Consider the following 21,934-nt stretch of genomic DNA (forward strand, 5'->3'; position numbering starts at 1 on the left):
ATTGGCCTTCTAGCAGCCCGGACCTTAACCCGTTGGACTACAAACTTCGGGCAGTCCTTCAATCAAAGGTCTGCCATAAAGGGCATCCATCTGTCGACAGTCTGAAACAATACTTGACCCAAGCAGTGAACAATTTCCCCATGGATGTGGTGCGTGATGCCATTGACCAGTGGCCGGACAGACTTTGTTCGTGCATCAAGGCCAAGGGGGGACATTTCGAAAAATGATTCGTGCGTCAGGTGTACAACATATCAATGTAAAACATGACTAAAATAAATTGCCTTGGTGTTAATACTCTGTGTTATTCACATTCAAACTTGTGACAGTATTTATGAGTATATATATATATATAATATATATACAGTATATATATATATATATAATATGTGTGTTTCATTGAAAGTCTACCGCGATGGCTGGAACTTAATTGTGTCCTAGATCGAACGCTAAAGCAACTTTGTCCTTCAAGATGGTCCTCGATCTTTGAAGTATGATTAGCATCATACTAAAGGCCTGGCTACTGCAGGAAACATATGTTAGTCGAACTCTTTGGTATGGCACTAATCACACGTCAGAACGACTCTGCATAAGACCCATTTGAAATATTTACAGGACCCATCAGTGGATTTAGCAACATCGTCCTCATTAATGAAGCAAGCTTAAAATAACATAGTGGCATTAAGACAAAATTTTGAGTGCATTTTAACAGAATTGACTACACTGGCAAATCCTCTCAGCTTTCAAAGTTCTTCGCCAGCGCCATGTAAGAAAGATTTTTCAATGAGTTGGCAGTTGATGAACATTTGGAATATCCAGAGGAGAAATTTCGTTTTTGTTTTTAAATGTATGGACGCAATTATTCAGCAAGTGAAGTCGCACTATGAAAGCATGGATGATGCAACAGAAAGATTCTCACTGCTACATTCAAGAGTACTCTTTACTTTAGATGAAAAATAAATTATGAGTTGAATTCACACAGTCTATTAGCTCAATTCATAAGATTTAACACCTCTTTTGTGGCAACGACTTGTAATTTTCCGAACAGTAATAATAATAATAAAATGAAATTTCAACTGTGAAATCAATTAATTAGCCAAATTTTTAATCATAGATAACTCTGTCATTGCTAGTAGTTTTCCAGATTTATATACTCTTTTGTAACTATATCTCTCTGTACCTGTGACGACGGCTACACCTGAGCAATTATTTAGTAAACTATAAATCATCAAAATGTATATTCGAGCACAATGTCACTGATGAGGTTGAACTCTTTGCTAATCCTGACCATTGAAAGCGAAGGAAGTCGCCTGATATTGACGGAGTAGTTAGCGAATTCCTCTCCTAAAAGGATCGCCGGTTTGGAAAGTTGTGAGCAAGATTCAGAAGTTGAAGTAAGTTTTCAGATATTAGGTGTGAACATTTTATGGCAATTTATTTAGGAAGGAACAGTTTCCGTTAAAAAAAAACTTTAGTTGCATATAATTGCTTAATAATAATAATAATAGTAATATGTGTGGATCTATTTTAGTGGTTCAGATTGTCTGCGGTTCAACGAGAGGACTATGCTCTTGTCGAGTCAGTATTGGATTTAGAAAGGCATTTCCTTCTGTGTCATGTTCCGAGTATGGTTAACTTTGTCGGCTCGTAACATAAACACTGATTCTCTGATGCCATATATAAAATATGAACACTGATTTTCTAATGCAGATCCTTTTTACACTTTCCTTATGGTCGTTGCTTATTACTGGTGAGCTACGTACGAAAATACTAAGAAACTCGTATAAAATTTTGCAACGAGATAATTATCCATTTAGGTTATATTTAGAGTAGAATGTGTGTTCTTATAACAAATGGTGTAATTTCCATGTGATTTTGTTTTCTTTCTACGTATTGGATAATTGGGATATTCCTTGTTAACAGCTTCACGAAACCTATATTTTTTCATCGTGATTTCCTATATATATTCATTAGCATTGGAAAGCCTGCTATTAAATTTACATCATCAGCATACGCCATAACCTGGTGAACGCCGTTTAACTCTAGGCACTGGCTGCTGTGTTTGATTTTCCTTATAGCGTATTCCAGGACAAAGTTTAATAATAATGGCGACAACGCATCTCCTTGTTTCAGGCCATTCTCGACGTGAAAACTCGTGGACAAAAATTTTCCTACCAGGACTTTCCTTTGGGATTCATTTAAACATATCTTAATTAATCTAACTAGCCTTTTCGGTATTCCAAATTTTGTACGAGTGTTGTACAGTCCGCAGCAAAAAAAAAAAAAAACCTGCAACATGAGAATGTTAAGTTTATTGTGAAATGACTAAGTCTTTTGCTCCAAAATAAGTGTGCAGGGGAGGACGCCGAGGTTTCTCCTGGCGTGATTCGTGCTACTTAGACGTTATGTTGATTCCCTGTGCTGTTAGGCGTAGTTTCACAATAAAGTTACATGCTCATGTTGCAGGTTTTTTTGCTGCTGACTGTACAATGTTTCTCTCCTAACCGAGTCGTAATCCTTTCTAAAATCAATAAATAGTTGATGTACCGGGGTATTGTATTCCCACTTCTTTTCGAAATGAAATGAAATCTTTGAGTTTTACGTCCCACGGTTATGCCGGTTAGGCTAAAGGAGACCTGTGATGATGATAGATGAGTCAAATGGTGGAATGAAGAAAGTGGGAGGAAACGGGAGAACCCCGAGAAAACCCACGAGCACGGTGTTTGTCCACCACAAAGTTCACTTGGCGGGGGCTGGGAGCACCAGAGGTGAACGCTCTACCACTGAGCCACTGCGCCCCCCTCCACTTCTTTTCGAGTATTTGTTGAATGGTAAATGTTTGGTCGATAGTTGATCGATTTCGTCTAACCCCGCACTGATAATCTCCAATAATTTCATCTGTGTATGGGGTCAATATTGCTAATAAGTCCGTATTTTAGTGGAAATCACCATTTACGTGGTAGCATAGATTGAATAACTTTTTTTTTTAATCACATTTAGAGGCTTTAAAATACAACGAAGATGGTGTTATTTTTATGTTGTTCCAAAAGTTTCTAATTCATTCAGCAGCCTTCGCGCTTATTTGTGCACTGAACCAGAGTTAAGTTCCCTGGGAAAAGAATTGAACTCATATCACATTGGTTTAGATTCCATCTTAAACTGTGAGTTCGTTTTATATATCCTTGGCACTGGAAAGAGATACTAAATATTGACAAACAATATAATAGAAAAGCAAGAAGAGGTTCGCTGAGTAAAAAACTTTAGTACCCTAATAAGCTTACACTATACCCTGAATATTGACTGATTTCCTTAATTATGGAACGAGCATCCGTGCTAGGCTTGTCAAACAGAATAATTGAAACTCATAGAAAGGTGTTTTTTGAACTGAGATTGTGATGAGGCTTACTTTTATAATGACGAGTCAAAATTTTCTCACTATTTCGGTTACTTGTTCTATACACCGTTGCCAGGTCACAACGAAACTTGTCTAGTACTCAAAACAGAATCCACTACGTTGCACCGTCTCAAGCCACATCTACATTATTTCTTCTTCTTCTTCTTCTTCAAGTACAGAAACTGAGCTATGGATCGGAAACATAATTCAAGGATGCAGGTCCGAACTATATACTGGGTGTAGCATCAGTTGAATTCCATTAGGTTTCCTGAGTTTGTTGGATCGTTCGAGAGGTACGCGGTTTTCCGTTGCTTTGTTGCAGAAAGACTCGATTTCTATCCACCAATAAAACAATATGACATATATAAGACTCTAGCACAATATAAATGTGCTTCTTTTAACGCGTTCGTGAAGTTCAGACACCAATTAATTGTTCTACTCTAAAGTGATTCATTACATAACAAAAATCTTTCTCATTTTTTGTGTTTCAAATGCTGGAGACTTCTCACTAAGGAAACCGGGTTCGTAGAAATCTGATTACAAGAATTTTCTGAACGAACAATTTTATTGAAATATTCATGAAAGTAAACCTCTGAATAAGAGCACCAATGAAAGTAAATGGGCACGTTGGCTCTCTATAAAGCGTCCATATCAATGATATAACTAATTTTCATCAGATGCTTTCAGATAACTAATTTACATGCTATCATGCATTTTTTTTTTTTTTTTTTTTTTTATGAAATCATATTTTTGAGTTGTTAAAAGTAAAACCAAATGAAATGTTGTTCGCAAACAGAAGTTCATTACAGTTCAAAGCAAAAATTTAAAAATGTCAATTCTACGCCATACACAAAAAAGTAAGTCTCAATTTAAATCAATAGGTTATAAATTCAAGAGTAGCCAGAAATTTATTTAGAATCGTTCTTCGTTCATTGCAATCTTATACGAGAAGAGACAAACGATTGAATTTAGGTTACACTGTGGAACTTCACAAATTACTACAGGTCTTTAAACATTACACGATAATAAAACAAAATGTAGAAGATGAATGGGCGACGTCACAAGGATTGAGAATTCATGCGCGGTGCATGGAATTACAGTGGTGAATCCTTGGCGAAGGAGACGGTTGGGAGGATTTATAGAAAGTCTTCGAGAGGTTGGATTGTCTGAGCAGATGATAGCATCGAATGTAAAGGTTTTATTTCTTCGTCGATGAACCTTCACGTTCCTTACACCATAAGATTAGCTCGCTAGTTATTAAGAGAAAGCAAACTTTCCACTACTCGCTAAGATATGTTACAAATTATGATCATTACACTCGTACAAATGGTTCCTATCACATCCTTTAGACTCTTGTGGGAAAGGGTCTGGAAATTGGAGTTTGAACCATGTTGAGGTGTGCAGTGTCAAAAAAACCTGTTGGTAAAGCAACTTGTAATGGAAGTGAACATGTTCTGTGAGATGCTCTGAAACAAGTTTGTGTAAGTTGGACGACGCTGTTGAATAAAAATCCAGATGCCCCATGACCACAAATAAAATGTAAGCCAGTGTCATGAAGAGTTAGTTTGGCAAAATGCGTTACGGTATCAGATTGTTTCAGCGTATGAAATCGTTTCGTTTAGGCCAGGAGTAGTCAGCGGTCGTCCGTCTGTTACGGAGAAGCAAGTAGATTTAGTGCGAGATTGCATCACTGGACCGTCAAGAATGTATGCCTAGGCGTTACGCTTAGTCACCAAACATTCTGAAGGAGAAACTGCAACGCTCGGTGTCATGTGGCATGTACTGTGTCCGAATTGTTGCCCAGATAGCAGTAAGATATCTTGAAACATCTACCATATTTCTCAGACATAGATCCGTGCAATTTTGACCTGTTTCTACAGTTTAAAGAGCCTCTCCGAGGCACCAGGTTTCCGGATATTCTTTTCTTGCTATGCGCTGTATGTTGGTCCATCGCCAACATTAACAAAAGCAGCGACATACAACAGTTATCACGCATTTGGAAAATAGTGCAGGACAGCAGATTACATGGACAGCCTTCAATGTGATTCTCAATGTACGTTTGACAACATGTTTGTACTATGTTGCCAGTACTTGGACAAATAATAAATAATTTTGTAATTAATGGTCACATATAATTAATTCCTTAATGCTTCCGATTACGATTTCCTCATTGATTTCTAATTACCTTTATTTTTAAGCAATATTTGTGTTTCCATTTGCTTCGTTATATCCAAGTTTATTCCCATTTGATAAGTAGAGTATTTTCATTAACTCTTTATTAACGTCCAAAATGCGTCCTTCGCCATTCTTTTCGTCTGTTTCATTTTCCATTCACAGTGCGTTGTAAAAATTATCTCCATTCTAAGAATAATATTGGGATCAATAATATTGGGAACTCTGCTTTTTCATAATATACTCAAATACTTATATCCTGTTCTTACTTTAGTCGTGATACAGTAGTTATGTAAAGCGGAAATTACTTGCAAAATCAAGAAATAATATCTGAGGACTGTGTCTTTGTATGGAGCATTAAGAAAAACATTTACAGAGTTTGTAGAGCAGGCTTTCATTACATCCTCATCCCAGTGACCCTTGTGAGTGTTTATAGTTGAAGCTTAGTAAAATCACAGCAGTCTCTTAGCTTTCATATTACCATTAAATTTGAATTGTATGCAGTTTTCAACAGTTACACTCTTTTATTCTAATTGAATCTGTCATTACAGAAAAGGCACATGTAACATACTGATCGAAATTGTGGTAATACTAGATTCATTATCTAGATAGGTTGGCAAATTATTTGCCACAAAGAGATCTCAGGTATCGCCTTCTGAAGGCAGTTATTTTGAATATCCAAAACGGCGTTCAGTACAACAAGGGCACATGTCTAACACGTGCCCTTTTTCCACTGAACGCAGTTTGTAACATGTACTACTAGTGAAGGAAACTCTTATTATTGTACTATTTACTTCTCAAAGCAATTCGCGGAACAGTGTATTGTTCGTACTTTTTGTAGGTATAATAGTAGGTTACTAACTAATAATAGTTAGCTGCTTCATTCTCAATTCAGTCAGTGCATAAAGGACACATGTGCAAAATTTCAAGCTTGTCTATTAGAAAAATGAACAACGATCGAGAACTATTGTTTCGCACAAAATACTAGCGTACCTTCACTATTAAACCACGTGACACACCATTTCGGTAACAGCACACACATACGAACTTTTTTCTCGAAAACATGGTTTTGTAACATGTGCCCTTTCTGCAATGACCGATTCAAAGGTTGTTTAAACGATTCTTCCTTGTTTATTTTTTACATATACTTTGCTAAACTTGACTATAGATATGGGGTTAAAAATGTCTACCAAAATAACTTCAAGATGTGCTACTAGATCATGATGACATTTATCTTTTCCTCTTCCTTATATTCCTCTGAGAAACCACGATGTAGAACACGGAATGATGAAGAATTAATTAGTACGGCAGAGTCGTGAAGCAGCAGAGGCTCCATCTAGTGACAGCCAGAGAGTAGACGAGTATTTATCTGGTGTGTGTACATACGGTCAAGAGATACCTTGTAGTAGATCTTCCAACAGATTTCGGTCTTTGATTGCGGACGAAAAGTATGGCAAATGTGGTTTATGCTCCCGCGACATTGTCGCCCGTATTGGACGGCTTCACAAACACACAACGCAGCGACATTCCGGATCCCAGCGACCGCGAGGACATAGAGCTTGTTTATATGAATCTGGCGGATCGGATAGCCATGTTCCATACACTGGTTCAAACACATGAAGCTATTGCATAGCGCCCAGTGTTCTGTCAGTTCTATGTCGTCTGCAGAGCGAGGCATCTTTTCACGGCACCCATTACTGCGACTTCTTCTCACTATAGAGCATCGTTATGGGAGATTACAATGGTATTGCGAACTTCGCGCATGAAGAAGTGATTGGCAGGACGATCTTTTTTCAGACGAATCTTGCTTCTATCTGCAGCATCATAATAATAACCACATCCGTATCTGTGCTATCGTGTCACTATGCCGAGCGACGCTTATATTTTGCATCGCCACTTCAGTCTGGCACCGTGTTATTGTGTGGGTGTCATGAGTGCTCGTTCGTGCCTTCTACGTAATGACGGACATGTAACCAGCCAAAGGTATATTAACGAGGTGTTAGCTTCAATTGTGGTCCAACAGGATGACAGGCGATGTACTGTTATACACTTCCTGGTTGGACATAATCCGCATTATGCAGAGTCGTTTTGACGATATGATTAGCGTCATACTAAAAGTGTGACTACTGCAGGGAACATATGTTAGTCGAACTCTTTAGTGTGCCACTAATCACGCATCAAAACGACTCTGCATAAGGCCCAATGTTTCTTTGCTTCCTTGGCCGGCACATTCACCTGATCTCGCCAATTGAACACGTCTGGAACTATTGCTCAACGCTTTATACACCTATGAACTCGCCAACTACAGTTGATGAACTGTGGTATTGTGTCGAAGATGTATGGCTTGCCAAATCCAAAGAGGACATTCAAGGAAGGCCTCATCCTCTCGAAGCCGTTGTGACCCCCGTGGTGAGTCGTCACCTACGGGTTGACATCTTCAATCATTTAAGTTGAATCATTTATTTACACCGTTAGGTCTATGCTTCCCAAGTTTGCCGCTGCTATCTTGTCTCCTTCTTGGTGTTGAATTTTTAATGGCGAGGAGTATATTTTATGGTGAATTCCCCCAACCAAACAAATAACACTTGAACTAAATTACGTATGAGGCGTTCAGAGCATAAGGGAATCCAGTCGAATTAGCAAAGTTGAGAAAAGAAATAAAATTTGTAGGGTACGCTGGGCTTGATTTCTTTGTGGCTTATATGTGCCATATAAATACACTCGCAGTCGCCTCAAGCTATTTCCAGCGTTAACCTCCCGCGCGTCACTTGTTTAATGACATTATAAGTATTCCAAGTCTTTACTCAGACATTGGATAACAGCAAACGTACAAATGGTCGCTTACAATATTTTGCGCAAATAACAATAACCGGAATTGAGCGTGGTTTTACGCTCAAACTCACCTGCTTGTATATTTCGAGGTAAACTCAACTTACGCTCACATTTTTCAAAAAGAGCTAGCTCACGATAAATCTTAACGAAAAACAATAGCTCAAAACGCTTATTTACAACCTTAGTGAGGATACTAATAAATAGTTTGACTGTCAAGTTTCGTAACATGCCAGCCTGTAGCACAATACGTTGGTGTCAAGTTGAAGGTCGATGTAACACGAACAGTCTTCTCCAATAGCATCAAACGATTTCGTTTTGTTTAGAGAGGATTCACATTGACCCATCTCCATATTTGCTGGAGAATTGAGGTTTTCGGAAACACCAACAATCACGTTGTCATGACGTCAATCAAGTGTTCTAGAAAGTACATGTCATGTGTCTGTAGGGAAGTATACCTCAAAAAAGTTGTCCAGAAACGACCTTTCTTCAGGTGAATGAATACGATGTGGAAATTTCATTTCAGCAGAAGATGGGCACAATAGCTCAGTGGTTGAGTGCTTACCCCAGGCGCGTGGGGTCTCGGGTACTTGCGTTTCCTTCCACTTTCTCATTCCACCAATTCTTCCATTATCATCATCATTCACTTGTTTTAATCATTTCTCTTGGCACAAAGGGCAAAATCGTGGGATGTTAAACTCAAAGATTTCTTTTTCATCAAAGTAGAAAATGAGATTTGACACGAGGAAATGTTCAGGAAGGTTGGCATCACGATAGAACTTCTTCCTGCTAAAATCGAAGCTGGCATTGTCTGCAGTAAGACAGTCAATGACTCAACGATGGTTGTTCCATAGATAATACGGAAATACAAGAGAACAGTAAGAATTAGGAAAATAAGGAAATGAACGATTGCGAAGGAGGAAGGAACTCTGCTATTGCACAGAGTTAAAAGATCAACAAAAGAATTGTACATCGTGCTTCAAAAAGAAGCTTAAGGCAACATTAACATGTTAAAAAAACATTTCGTGAAATAGAAACGATAAAATCCATGACGGTAATAGCGGGAATTGAATACAGAAGCACTACGGTCTCATCTTACATCACACAACATTACCAAATATATCTGTGTGAACAATATGCTAATTTATGTGACCAAAATACACAATTATTTTTGTATTTGGCACACAAGTAGGGCAGACGTACGCTGGGAAGATTCAAGTTCAATATGAGGATAAATTACATTAAAATTTGTAAAATCAGCCCTAAATTTGCAGAAAAGTTGGGACCCTTAGGCCTCGCCTTCTGTGTACGTCCTTGACATGGGATATTCATTAAGGATTTCCCCTGACTCTCTAACCGTTGACAGAAATAAATGAAATTTGTTACAGACATCAGTCCTCTACATAGGAACCTCCAAGGACCACGTACTTTTCCTATCGCTTTAGGCACTTGTGGAGACCTTGTTTGTAGAAGTCGCAAGTTGCTTCAGAAGCCATGACTTGACCAAAAAGAAAGAAAAAAAATATCAGTTTCATTGTCTTTCAAATGCTTCCCTTCAAAAATGACTCCATGGTTAGGAAGATTAAAGTCAAATGGTGCAAGGTCAGGAGAGTACGGAAGATGATAAGGATTTCGTACCCGCAGGATTGTGCTTTGTCTAGGCAAGGTGCGCAAGTTCTGAACTGGAACGCTGTCTTGAATGATACGGACAATTTTCGTCAGCATTTCACCCCTTTTTGATGGGATCCGTAATTTCTTCAGCACTAAAACATAGTATGTTCTAATAAGTGTGATACTCTTTGCCAGGAAATCCACTACTCCATGTTGATCCCAAAAATTGTCAACATGACCTTACCCGCTAAGGGTTGGACGCTGGTCTTAATGGTAAGTATGTTTCCATTATTCTGACTGGGCCCTAATGAGGGACCCACATTTTATCCTCAGTTGTTTATCCTGGTTTTCGTGATACAGAGTCAAAAGTTCCGGTAATAAATGACTCGTTCCTGTATTTGGAAGGGTGTCAATAGCTAGAGAATACATCGACAGACGCCTTTATGCAAGTGTAAATGCTCATGGAGTATTTTGTCCACAGATCCCATACTTATCTTGACATCTTTAGCTGGTTGACGAATGGTTCTGTAGTGATCCTCCAAGATAGCAACCTCTACTTCCCCAATAATGTCTTCATCAAAAGCGAGCTGAGGTCGCCCTGAAATCACACCACACTTTAACTGACGATGCCAGTGCTTCATATCTTATGATGAGGCTTCCTCTGCGTAAGCCTCTTTTCATTGGCGTGCGTTCTCTCACCGCACGGGCTTCAATTTGAACCATCTTTATATTTTTGACACTTTAGTCCCTGTAACACAGAATGAAATTTTCCTCATAACCCTATGGAGATATGTATCAATACATATGTAAAATTTCAGTATTCTAAATTACCTGCAACTAGGTCAGGAGAAAGCTTTAATTAATGTCCCATGTAGAAACAAACTTATTATAATACGACCAAGTTTCTCTTACAGCTTACAGCTGGGAACTGTATTTTACAATTTAATTAATATTTTGTAATTGACAAAAATTGATTAATTAAGGTTTCTGGATTGGAGAAACGTAACTAGAGAAGGCAAGACAACTTACACATTGTTGTCACGCAATTTACTTAATTACGTCCTTTTCTTTATTTCTTTTTATATATTTCGTTGCAAAAAAAAAAAAAAGTTTATGTGAGTATGTATATCTGTTATTTAAATAACAGTACAGAAGAATGAGGAGAATGTTCCGACGATTTTTTTTCAATCTACGCAGCTTTTGATGTAGCAATGGAGGATAAACGTTAACCATTTAGTAGAAACACCCACAAAGTATGAAAGCATGAATGTTTAAGTATTTTATACAGATAATATTAGTTCTCTCTCTCTCACACACACACACTCTTTATATATATTGGAATGTCTGTTTATGGTAATTGCACAAAAAAAAAAAAAAAACTCATATATTCCACTTGTTTATTATTATTAATATTACTAGACATATATTGTACATTGGAGGCTTGATCTACATAAAAACAGTAATTATAAAAAATATAACATAAAAGAAACGACATAAAACAAAAAATTAATGGTTGCACAATACTTTACAATCTGTTAACCAAAGTAACAAAAGAGGCTGTACACACTTTCATAACAATAGACTATCTTAATCAACATAAAGTTATCACAGATCATGGCAATGAGAATAAATCACAAGCATCATTATTATTTCTAGAAATGAAATAGGAATAGGACAGGAATTATTACGCAGTTCTAAACTGGATACTTTATCTGTTACAAAATCAGTCATCTGTACATCACACTAACTACTCTTTTATCTACGTAAAGAATGGAAGTAGAAATTCATATTATATACATACTAACAATGCCGCCCTGAATTATTGAATGAGTGTGCAGAGAATTACATGGTCTCAGCGTTGCATTTTATGCATTACTAAATTGTTGAGACAAAATACGTTTCCATAATTTACAGTTCCTCTGGCAAGGTACATTCTTGAAGTGTCCCCTCGGGATTTGTGTAAAATTGATTCAAATGCAAAGTTCTCCGCGGCCCAATGTGTATTGTATTAATTTTAGTGACCCATACCGGTAATTTGCATATTTATGGTCTTTCATATATCCGGAATTCAAATCGTACACTTCCATTACGCTCGGACACAATTTTTTTTTAATTGCTTTAGATGTAACTGGACATGAATGTGGGCATATACAAAACAAACTGGATTAAACATTGCTTCTCTGACACATGTTACCCACTCCGGTCGCCACCTTGGATCCGCCACATTAGATTCAACTTCAAATGGGAATAAGTGCAAATGATACATCAAATCCATGTACAATTTTCTCGGAAATTCATTGGTGTAGTGAGTGTGATCGTAGCTTGTATCGTTTGCAAGGTATTATATGCTAAATGTCAGGCGCTTCACCGAGTATTGAACCAAATAGAAAGTTGTCCAGAGCCCCGTTTATATACCTGATCTTTTACGTGATTTATCGTTGATGAAATATTCTCTGAACGCAGATACACACAGACGTCAATACGGAAATGGTAGGTCTTCACCCAAATCTGGTCATATCTGAATTTACATTAGGCATTTTGACCGTAATGCAATTCTTCCTTGTTATACTGTAACATGGTACTAATAACAATCACTCACAGAAATGTAATAAGATTATGACCCAATGTTCTATAGAGTTTGATTATACCTACAGTATTTTCCCATCTGTACAGATGTGTTCAAATTATTAGACTCACGCTCGAAAACTGCAAAGTTGATGTAGGAGTCCTAATTTCTGAGTTCTAGAACATTTAAGTTAATGGTTAAACCACCAATGTCCTTCATTTGTTTACTGTACAGTTGAAGTAGTGATATCACCGTTGAACAGCAGATGGAATTAGTGAGGAGGGGAGGGGGAATTCTGAAAGTGGTGTTTCAGTTGTAGAGAGCTATTGTGGTTCCTATCAACAACTTACAGTCTGAAGTGTTGTGGTTGCTGTCGTAAGAAGTTTACGACATTCAAAGCGTTCAATAGTTCGAATGGGCCAGTTTAAAATGATTGTGACGTGTTTCGTGTATCAATCTTTTATTCTGTGTAGTCCTGTAATTGCACATAAAGGGAAAAGCAAAAGACCTTTCTCCGTGTAAAGTGGAAGTTAACAAAATACTTCTGGTAGAAATAAGATATACACGGCAATACATTGCTAGTAGCGTTGGGATAGAATAAAAATCTGTGAGTAGAATCTCTGTTGAAATGAACAAGAGCCAAAATAGGGTTGGGAAGTGTGGGCGAAAACCAAAGCTATCGCTAAGAGGTATCAGAAAACTAAAAAAATTGGCTCTGGGAAACAGAAGTGTCACCTCTAATAGACTTAAGCATAAAAATGGCTGAGTATGGCGCACGCATTTGGCCTGAAAGTGTTCGAAGGATTCTTTGTGCCAAGGGAATAAAAGCACGCGGTCAAGAAAGACAATAAAAATTAGAATCTACTCCAATCCTGACAAAGAAGTACCTCGAATAGGTACGAGGCCTGGAATATTGGACTACTGACGATTGGAGAATAGTGTGTTTCAGTGGTGAATCATGTGTCTTCGTGTCTGATGAATGTTCACAATATGTGCGACGCTGACCTGGAAGGAATTCAAGTTGGAATGTCTTTAATAAACCATGAAGCATGGTCTGGTGTGTGATCTCTATCTTCGGGCCTGGAAGACTGTATATAGTAGAGAGGAAAATGAAGCACGACCAATATCTACAAGTTCTTCAAGAAGAACTGCTTTCCCAGACTGCACTCTGGTTTGATGACGTACGAGGGAGGTTCAATAATTATTGTTAAAATACTTCGAGCTGGGATAGATGATGGGGGATATTGTAGCCTAATGTTTTAGATGCCTATATGCTAAATTTCAGAACCATAGCTGCTATATTAATATTCTTTTTTGTCGTTTCAGATGTGAGAGGTGGCACCTAGCTTGAAAAATGGAGAAAACCGAACAACGAGCTGTCATCAAGTACCTCCAGTAAAAGGAGTTAAGCCCAAAGGAGATTGATTCATGAGAACATGATCAGTATGTTGGGTGATGGGGCTTCTTCCCACCAGCTGGTAAAGAACTGATGCCGCACGTTGCGGCAGGGAAAGCTGTTAACAGGCCCCTGGTGTTGGTCCTCCAACAACAGCATGCACCCCAGAAAACACTGACGCATGATACGATTATAGCAGACAGACGAATCACGGTGCAACAGTTAGCACACATCATGCACATCTCTGTAGGCTCAGTGGAAACCACTGTGCCTGAACACTTGGAATTCAGAAAGGTGTCAGCGCGAAGGGTACTCAAAATGTTATCTCGTGAAAATCAGAAAGACAAGAGTTCGATGTTCAAGGGCTGGTTTAGAGGTTATGGGGGAAGACCTGAAACAGTTCTGTGATAGATTTGTGACAATGGATGAGACGTGGCTGCGCCACTATGATCCCGAGTCGAAACGACAGAGCATGGAGTGGCGGCACAGCAGTTCACCTCCCCCACGCAAGTTCAAGGTGCATGCATCAGCACGCAAGGTTATGGCCACAATTTTTTGGGATGCTAAGGGTGTGCTCCTTATTGAGTACCTGGAGGTTGGACACACTATCACGAGGGCCTATTCCCTAAGCTACGCGAAGCAATCAAGGAAAAACGGCGCGGGATATTGCAGCGAACAGTGCTGTTCCACCAAGATAATGCTCCAGCCCACAAAAGCCATCTTACTGGTGCCGCAATCCATGCTGCTGGTTTTGATGTGTTGGAACATCCTCCCTACTCACCCGACCTCGCCCCTAGACTTTCATTTGTTCCTAAAGTTGAAGCAGCACCTCAAGGGAAAGAAGTTTCACTCAAATGCAGCTGTGGAGGAATGGCTCACGGCTCAGCCAAAGACTTTCTTTGAAGCTGGAGTAGTAGCTTTACAGCATAGGGGGAAGAATGCATTACTATGAACGGAGACTTTTTGGAAAAATAGGTCAGGGACAATAATTATTGGACCACCCTCGTACAATTCATTTTTATGCATGATGGGCCAAAGCTGTGACAAAATTCTTCGAGAACAACGAAATGGGTGTTCTTCCGTCACCAGGCACTAGTCCTGATATGAACCGATTGAAAACCTTTGGAGCTTCATGAAGGAAAAGCTAGAGAAGAAGCATATTAGAACGAAACATCAATTGATCGAGGAGATCAACAATTTACTGTATTGAAGGCAAAATGTGCTAAACTCACAATGTACATAGCACGCCAGAAAGGATAAAAGATTTAATAAAGAATAAGGGTTTTCATAAGAAATATTAATCTTTGTGTGAGAGATAAGTTTCTTGTAAGTATTCCATTTCATTTTTTGTTTCCAATTTGGATATAGTAATTATATTTGAATGTCACATACGCATTTGTTTTATTGATATTGAAAAGCATATGCCACATCCACTAGAAATCAGGACAGAATTACAAAGTAGTAATTTGGACTAAGTTCGAACGTATTATCTCACGTAATATTATAAGGACAGTAAGATATTCAAAAACTAAATGTTGAGTCTAATAATTTGAACACGTCTGTAGGTAGTTTTGATCTGTCAACATTAAAAACGGGAGCGTAACTGATTTTACTATGTAATATTTATTCCCGAAGTTCCTGGAGGGATTTAACATGCATTACCTTCCAAACGGTACAAGCTACGGTAAAATTCATTACACCAGTGAATTTCCGGGAAAATTGTAAATGAATCTGATGTATTACTTGCACCTATTCCCTTTTGAAAAACCGAAAGTTGAATCCAATATAGCGGATTCAAAATGGCGGCCAGGGAGGATAACATGTGTCAAAAAAGCACATTACTTGATCTAATTTGTTTTGTATATGCCCACATTCATGTCCAGTTACATCTAAAGAAACTAAAAGCAATTTTCTGTCCGAGCGTTATAGTATTGTATGATTGAATTCCGGATACATGAAGGTCCATAAATATGCAAATTACCGGTATGGGTCGCTAAAATTAGTACAATACATATTGGGCCGAGGAGAACGTTGCATTTGAATCAATTTTACATGAATCCCGAGGGGACACTTCGCGAATGTACCTTTGAGTGCAACGAATCCGGCGCACATGTTCCGAAGTTTAGCATTTAAGTGTCTTTCAATGTATCAAATCAACGGTTTCAAATTAATTCTGCTTTTACTGTGATCTAGAACCGCAATTATTTGAAGGAACATACTATCTGCAGCTGTCAAGATGTAGACGCAATACAGTATAAACTACTGCAGCTGACGCACGGACTTCGTGCTTAAGCTAATTTAGAAGTTTCCTTCTTTCAACACAAAAATGCTTTCTGCATATTGCCTAAGGCGTACCAGAAGCAATTTCTAGTTTGAACAATAAGAGGTCAAGTGGGTTCGAGTGATGCTCAGGCCAGTAACATCCAATCACACCAAGGAAAAATCGGAAGATTCTTCTTTTCGTCAGAACCATCAAATTCAACTGTTAGGAGGTAATAATGTGGGGCTTTGCTTTACGAAAATGACCATATAATATACTGCAAAGTGGGCATGTGGAGTCCAACGGTGAAGCATTTGGAAATGTGAAAGAATTTATGAATTTACTCTGTTGAGTCCTTCAGTTTTCTTCAAATAGGTGAGTTAAAAGAGAACGACGCCAAGAATAAAGAAACGAACGTCGGAAGTTATCTTCTGCTGAATCGTGCCAGAGATTTCACAATTGTTATTAGCGAGTCTTTTGTAAACGGAATTGATCAACTCCTCCATTCACTTAAAGCTCATTAGTTAAAACTACTACTTCCTGGAATAGTTTATATTGTCGAATGCTCCCCAATCATGAGGTCATGGAAAACAAAAAACTATAGATGATCGTGTATAAAAGTTGTTAATGCAATTGAATTGGTTTTCATCTGTATCCTTGTTCATGGTTTAGTAGAATGAAAAATATTTAAAATGTTTAAGGGTCACTAAAACACTGAGTATTGGTTGATATGTAAGAACATGTAAAACACGAGCTGTCCCTAGTATATACAAATGACCTTTTGTTTACAAGGAAAAATCCAGGATTTAAGGCAAAGATTGGGATCTTTTTTGATAAGTAGCTTTACTAATAACTTAATTGTAAAAATAAATACTTCATAATTGCATCAGCTTTTCCAACGTAAAATTGAGTATTGCGCCAGTTGTTCAGTAACAGATTGGACAACATTTGGGGTTCCGGGTTCGATCCCAGCCCCCACCAAGTGAACTTTGTGGTGGACAAACACCATGTGCGTGGGTTTTCTCGAGGTTCTCCCGTTTCCTCCCACTCTTCATTCCACCATTTCATTGATTACTCATCATCACCGTCTCCTTTAGCCTAACCGGCAAACACAAAGATTTCATTTCATTTCATTGAAAAATAATTGAAATAACAACCTACTGATTTGTGCGATTCATAATTAGAAAGGAGTGAATGAACATTTGTGTATAAAACTGAATTGTTTTTACGTACCAATAAGAAAACAAACCACCTTATAAACAACATGCCACTTGCATGTACTAGTGACGGTTCGTATATTGTCTGCCTATCAAAGAACACCCAATGTTTTAGTGACCCTTCAATACTATAAATATGTAGTAAGACTAAGCTACGAAGAAGGATACAGGGAACTGAGCTGGATTAACAATATACACAACTCGTACACATGAATACAAATAGCCATCGATGTCATCTTGTATCCTTGCGTATCATGTGTAATTTTATTATATTATGTCCTGGGAACCATTGAAAAAGTGAACATATGAGAACGTGCTTATTCAGAACTTGTCATCGCTCTCCGACAACTTACAACCTGAAGAAGAAGCTGTAAATAGTGGCTGAGAGAGTAATTAAGGTAAAGTTGAAATATGTTACTCCACTACGTATTTTGAGTGTTCTCAACAGTTTCCTGTCTCCTCCAAGTCCATCGGGACAATATGTTCTACAGACCATTCACATCACACTGCACCTTCATTTCAATAATTGCGGGGAATACACTACAAGTAACGGAGAAAGCAGTGGACAACTATGTCACAGATTAGCCATGGTGAAGGCACATCATTCGACAAGTTCTAAAATAATCATCATCATCGTCATTTACTGCCTTTCTCCTGCTCTGGCCAACAAACAATTTACTCTCATTTATAGCATGAAACATTAGTTCGTGAGAAATTTTCACTACTTCACCTTTTTAATTACTTCAATTTATTTATTTAATCATTGCTTTGAGTCGGTTATATCCAAGGCAGTTACTTTGTAATCACTTGCTCGAAGATCTTCTGGGATTATTCTAAGCTAAATAAATAAATAAATAAAATGCATGACAAAGAAGTAAAACTGCGGTCAACAATGTAATTAATTTTTATATGAGCTGCAAAAGAGTAATACTTTGCACTTAACACATGTACAAATGCAATTAAAACTCTCTAGGAATTATACTAGATTGCATTGTTTGAAGTTAATATACAGTGTACTTGATTAGCACTATGGCTCCCTTTCTCTCTCAGGCTTTTACTTATTTAACTCATTTTACTACCCTCGTATCATTTATTTTCTCCATTACTTCCCAAAATCAGTCATAAAATTATGTTACACACTGTTTGATATTTGTCACTTTCAACTGTTCTATTATACAGAACTTTCCATTACAACTTTTACTACATTTTAATGCTTTTTATTCTACAATTATGATTCTTATAAAATGTCTTTACTTAGTAATGTAAATATTCTTTTAAAAAAATCATTTTTTCCATTCTTTCATTCTAGTAAATATGCTGCATAATTGTGATGAAACAATTAAGATAAAACACATTGTATAAATATTTCATTCGTACAGCTGCTTCTTGTGCGGTCTATTTCTCTGTTTATTTTCCTTCCGAGTCGTATGGCAATCATTTACTATGTTCGCTGTTGCATAGGATCCACAACAGACGGCAATTATATATTCACTAAGTTTGCAACAATTATTTCTAACCAGCAGCGACAGAACAAAGGAGGAAGAGGGAGTTGGTCTTGTTTGCTGATGGAACAACCAAACTATGACGTCACAAAGGATAGAACTGGAAATGACTGGATTGGACCGTTTTCTCTTCTATGCAACAAAGCTATTAACTTCGAAACATTAGTTTCTCGTCTCAAAATCAAATGCAATACACAAAATACCATTGCTTTTGTAATGAAACTATTATATATATAATTCTATATATACTGTACAACATCATAAGCTAAATAAATAAATACATTTATGCATATTTTACTAAAGCTTTTTCAATGACTATATAATATTCTCTAGAATGGCACATCTTTGGTCTGTCAGGAGAACTGGGAATCAACAATCTATTCACTCTTTACTGTGGATAAAGCGCTGCTGAAGAAACCTGCGAAGTTATGCATACGCAATTAGAACAAGCCCTCAATAGTCTTTTACACAACCACACACACATATATACACACACATACATACATGCATGCAATTACTTGCAAGAAGCAACTGTAGAGACTTTGTTATATTTCACATCATTATGTGAAGCACTCGAAATAAAACAAAGATTTACAGAGCATTTCGGCCGCTAACAAGTGAATTACCAGTCTTAAAACAGTTTTTTTTATCAAACACTATGAGTATGCCAAAGGATACAAAACGCTTGCTGACTTTCCTATTCTATGGCACTTGGTACCTGATTAACACATGTTAGAAACTGAAGTAAAATTAAATCAGAATGAAGTACTAAGAATACTGATATGTCAACATGCGGATGGCAATTCCTATCGAAAAGGAAGGAAGACAAAAGAACAAGAAAAAGAGGAAACGAGTTATTTGTCTTCCGTTTCTCAGTAATATCACCCACATTACTCAGATCTCTTAAAAGCTATCTGCATTATTCTAATGTAAAAGAAGGTGATACTCAGCGTGGCAAATAATCCTGAAGCACCAGAGTCTGTAGGAGTCAGTTTATGTTTAAAAGCGGGTCCCACGCCTGCATCAATTGTTGGCTGCTGTCCGTGCATCTCTTCAGCATCTTCTCGCTCTGGAGTTTAGCTTCGGGGAAAGGTGCCTTCAAATCAAACGAAAGAAAACCATTTCGTTACATGTTGACTAACAGCACAAAAGTTTTTAACTTCAACGCAACCTATCATTAAATGAAGCCCCTTTCCTCAGAATATCAAGTAATAAAGTAACACATGATAGATCAGAATAAACAACTGCGGAAAAAAGAAAACAATATGAGACAATTGTTAAGTGTTCTCTTACAAAAAACAAACATAATTGGGTTTGGTAAAGAATACACAAATAATAATGTCCAGCAAAGGTTAAAATAGCACGGTTACGTGATGTTATATAAGAACAGGTATAGGCTGTACCAATGAAAGACTGAAGAAGCTTGGAAGGAAAATTGAGGAATATTTCACATCAACAAAAGAGATTAACAACTAAATGAAAGCACAAAGCTTTTATGACGAAGCGCCTCGCAGTCAATGTGTGAAAAGAAGTGAAAAAAAAAAAGAGAGAGAGAGAGAGAGAGGAAACGAATACTAAAGACGGAAATTCCGTTGTTCTTCTATTTTAGCTATATTAAGTATTATGATGGAAAAACGTGTCACTAGGCCTATGTAAGCTATGAAGAAACGGGAGCACACTGGTTATAGTCCACAGAAAATCAGTACAGAGAAATCGTAGAGTCGAATGCGAAAACAGCGGATGCAAAACAGAGATCAGAAACTGCAAAAAAGTAGCAGGAACACAGTTGGGAAAACGATTACAGGAGGAAATAGAGGTAATATATAGTATAGTAAATAACAATAATGTTATCGCTGTCATTAACACCAACACTCGAAAATAAAAAGCACGTGGCCAATCCCTGCAGTCGAACACAAACCCAACTAGTTGCTTTGAATCCCATTCAAAGAAGCGGATCCCGTCTCCTAAACTCCAATCAATCGAAAACAAAATGGACCGGGTTCGATCCCCCGTTAAGCTGCAGGTCCGCATCTCATATAGTCTCGCCGCTAAACTCAAATCCAATTACAACAAAGGAGGAAGGACAAGAACCTTTAAGACATCTACATAAAAAGTCCGGTTGAAGGTAGAGCTGTGATGGTTTTCAAGGTATTAAAGAAACAGTGGAAAATACGCATTAACTACGTCCAGTCTTTCCATTGACTCGCATGCGAAAAGACCAGATATAGAAAACAAGTTACTTAGTCAAGGCCTTAAAGTATAAAACGGCTACAAATAAAACTAAATGATAAACTCTTCACAGACTGAGAAGAGAAGCTGCAAGAAAACAAATTACAGAAAGAGCAGCAACTGAGGACAGTCACCGAAAGCTCTTACAGTTTCCATCAGGATTTTAGGAAGTTTACGTATGCTTGTTTCAGGATTGTTATTTAAGAATCAAAATACAAGATACAGTAACAGTAAGACAGAAATTCGCATATTTTCCGACTTTAAAGTTAATTTGATATGGCTTAGAACCAAACAGGACTAAATAGCTTTCAAATCTCGAGGAGTGTAGAAAAATGAAGGTTATGTGAAAAAATGCGTATCCAGGTCAATGTAGCAACAGTTTCAAGAATGAGGAAAACGCAGGTTGACTAATAACTTCAACGTTGTGTAAATACCTTCTATTTTCAAATGACCACCCTAGTAACTCCTTTCTTCGTTCTATACGATCTACAGACTGATTTAACAATTGAACTCTATTGAAACTGGTTTATATTTTATGTGTATTTGTATCAAACTAGACATAAATACATATTATGGTGACTGATTTTAGATGCTACGTCTTGTTTGTATCCTGCAGTGACGAAAGCAGTGTACAGAAGGCTGTTTCATCTTTATGGTAGCAATTTGCAATCGCCACCAGAGGCGCTAGTTTCGCGTCAGCAACGTGACGCACGCAGTACGGAGTAGCCAGACACTCGTGTACAAGCCGTGCAGAGGAGACA

The 21,934-nt window shown here is 37.7% G+C and overlaps 1 protein-coding gene across 1 annotated transcript in view; it reads right to left on the bottom strand.

Annotated features, from left to right (window-relative positions):
* Positions 1-17,314: 17,314 nt before the first annotated feature.
* Positions 17,315-21,934, bottom strand: part of prd1 (pleckstrin homology domain-containing protein pruning defect 1) — a 49,014-nt gene continuing 44,394 nt past the window's right edge. Inside the window, exon 12 of the mRNA XM_081737410.1 lies at positions 17,315-20,040. Within this exon, the coding sequence (XP_081593536.1) occupies positions 19,933-20,040 (108 nt within the window). The 3' untranslated portion in view covers positions 17,315-19,932. The remainder of the gene's footprint in view (positions 20,041-21,934) is intronic.

This window comes from Thermobia domestica, chromosome 13 (assembly GCF_964235325.1).
Source record: "Thermobia domestica chromosome 13, izTheDome1.hap1.1, whole genome shotgun sequence".
NCBI classification, from domain to species: Eukaryota; Metazoa; Arthropoda; class Insecta; order Zygentoma; family Lepismatidae; genus Thermobia; species Thermobia domestica.